This window comes from Musa acuminata, chromosome BXJ2-3, assembly GCF_036884655.1.
Source record: "Musa acuminata AAA Group cultivar baxijiao chromosome BXJ2-3, Cavendish_Baxijiao_AAA, whole genome shotgun sequence".
Lineage (NCBI taxonomy): Eukaryota > Viridiplantae > Streptophyta > Magnoliopsida > Zingiberales > Musaceae > Musa > Musa acuminata.
The window spans coordinates 10,549,007-10,551,344 of NC_088340.1; the positions used below are offsets into that span (position 1 = coordinate 10,549,007).

Sequence of the window (2,338 nt, forward strand, 5' to 3'; positions counted from 1 at the left end):
GCACGTGATTTTGACCTTCTCCGGATCCGCCGCCGCGGTTGACTCGAGGAAAAACCTGAATCTTTCATGGAATTCCCTACATTATTTGGACTGATTCATGCACTTCCATCTAGGCAATTTATGGGAAAAAGAAAAAAAAATTCTCAAAAATGATTCCGTTCCCTTTCATTTGAATTATATATTTATTTGATAAAATAACACACACAATGTGATTCTTCCGACTGTTCTCTTTATCTGAATTTTTTTTTCCTTCTTATATTTCGCAAACGAAAACAGAGTAAGATATTCGACATTTGGATCAAAATAAACCTCTTGATTTACAATTTTCTCTCTTAATTGTTTAAGCGAAGGCGAGAATAATTATACAGTGAAAAGGAAAGCTTCATGGGAATGCACAAGTGATCTGCCCAACTCTTTTCGTAGGAAGAAACGATATGATCTAGTGGTATGATTCTCGCTTAGGGCACGAGAGATCTCAAATTATTTTGTTTATCATAAGATTCTGAGCTCAAATCATTTATCCTTTACCTATAAGAAAGCGTCACAGAGAAGAAGCCTTGAATTCATGGCATCTTTTGGGGGTGGATTTTGGTTAAAGCATCATCCCGGAAATGGCAGTAGCTACAGCAGCTGTGAAGGCTGGATTTTTGGTCAACAACCGAGCCATCTGCTCCACCAAAGTTGGATGGAGTTCCTCCGACACTGATGACTTGGGATGCGAAGACCTGCCGAAATCCATGTCACTGCGATCTCCGACCTGAGAAGGCTGGCTGTGATTGTGCTCGCCTTCGTACGTCGCCACCAAGATGGATTGATCCTCCGCGCTTCTTTGCACCTAACGACAAATGTAATCATCACTTGATTAGCTTCTTGCAGTGCTTATAGGGAAGAAGATGGTTAGGGTTTTGGTGCTTGGTTTACCTTCTTCTTCACCGGGCAGGCAGGCGCGAAGGAGCACCGGAAGTAAGCTCTTGGAGAGGGGTTGTCTCTTGTCACCTTCTGACCATACTTCCTCCATTGATACCCATCTTTCACGACCTTTCGAGAACCATAACAAAGCACAGACTTGGGTGAGACGTTCGCTCGAGACATCCTCACGAGGAAGACGGCTGTGGAACTCAGTAACTCACCAGACTCGAATCGGATGGATTGGTGCGAACGTGAAGCTTCCAGACCGGGGGTTTGCAATCCTGTCTGACTCGCTTGCAGGACTCCTCGGCCGACGTGCACTCCGCGTTGCAGTTAGCCGGCTCGGTGTGGCCCGCGGAGCTCTCGATCTTCCTCTTCCCTGCAGGTGAGGGAGACGGAGACGCCCCCTCGGAAGAGGAGGTGGTGGTCGTCAGATCATTCAGCTGGTTCCAAAGCGAGGTGTACTTCGCCGTGATGATTCGCAGCGTTTCATCGAGTTTCTTGTTCTCCTCCGTCACCCGAATCAGCTCCGCCTCGAGACCTTCAACTTGAGCATCACTTCTTTCGCCTCCTCTCATCGAGATCTTATCCTCGACACGCTTGTATTCCACGGGGAACACTTGCTACACCACGCAGAAAGACATACTAAGCAACGACAGAGTGGAACGAGATCATCTAGCTGGTCTAAGGTCGAACAGGTGTACTCACCGGAGCATCGACAGGGAATCGGAGCGAGCCAACGTTGAGGTCGAGATCCAACCAAGCCGATCCCATGATACGAGGAGGATCACAGACAGATCCCCACGAAGCCTTACAAGAAGAACAGGTGAGGTATATATAGATCAACTCCATGGAATTAAAGGGAGGAGACGAGACTGACATCATCCAGGAGACGTCAGAGCCCGGTCGTCACCATGGTGGATGAATGACTCGGAGAAGATGGGCTTGGGTTGGTCATTTAATAGCTTTTAGCAAAGGAAAAGAAGAAGTCTCGGTGTGGGTCAATTCAAGGCTAATGAAAGCCCTAGAAAATGGACGAGAGAAAAGAATGGAGACCGAAGACCACTTGACTCTTCTTACACTAGTTCTTGGTGGACATGCTTTGCCCAATGCTGCCTTTTCCTCTCTGTTAAGATTCTCCGAATGAGAAGACATTGTCTAAGCCAAAAGGCAGCACTGGGCACCTTCCGGGAAGGTGGCATTTGTGTTAGATGTCCAAAGCATGGCTAATCAAATCATGTTCGGTAGGATGATTAGATATAAAGTATATTGGGAATGTGGGCGGCGGCTGTGAAGGGTGGTCGCAAGGGAAGACAAGTAGACTCATCGCGGTTCAGTTTGAATTGGATTTGCATCGATCCAGAATCACAATCGAAATGGGTCGACCGTTCGATAATTTTGAATTGAACGGTTTGATTTTTGTTCCTAA

The 2,338-nt window shown here is 46.8% G+C and overlaps 1 protein-coding gene across 1 annotated transcript; it reads right to left on the minus strand.

Moving 5' to 3' along the window:
* Window positions 1-283: 283 nt before the first annotated feature.
* On the minus strand, window positions 284-1,817 carry LOC135607362 (WRKY transcription factor WRKY71-like). Its single transcript, XM_065099129.1, has 4 exons — window positions 1,618-1,817; window positions 1,131-1,532; window positions 922-1,038; window positions 284-835 (listed from the first exon to the last, which is right to left on the minus strand). The coding sequence occupies exons 1-4, from the start codon at window positions 1,792-1,794 to the stop codon at window positions 593-595; spliced, it is 939 nt and encodes a 312-aa protein (XP_064955201.1). The 5' UTR covers window positions 1,795-1,817; the 3' UTR covers window positions 284-592.
* Between the last annotated feature and the right edge of the window lie 521 nt (window positions 1,818-2,338).

Excerpts from the sequence above, each read along its gene's own strand:
- LOC135607362 (XM_065099129.1), bottom strand. The coding sequence starts at position 1,794 with ATGATGTCAGTCTCGTCTCCTCCCTTTAATTCCATGGAGTTGATCTAT. Across the intron at positions 1,533-1,617 it reads GATTCCCTGTCGATGCTCCG|CAAGTGTTCCCCGTGGAATA; the intron begins GTGAGTACACCT and ends TGCGTGGTGTAG. Across the intron at positions 1,039-1,130 it reads ATCCATCCGATTCGAGTCTG|GTCGTGAAAGATGGGTATCA; the intron begins GTGAGTTACTGA and ends GGTTCTCGAAAG.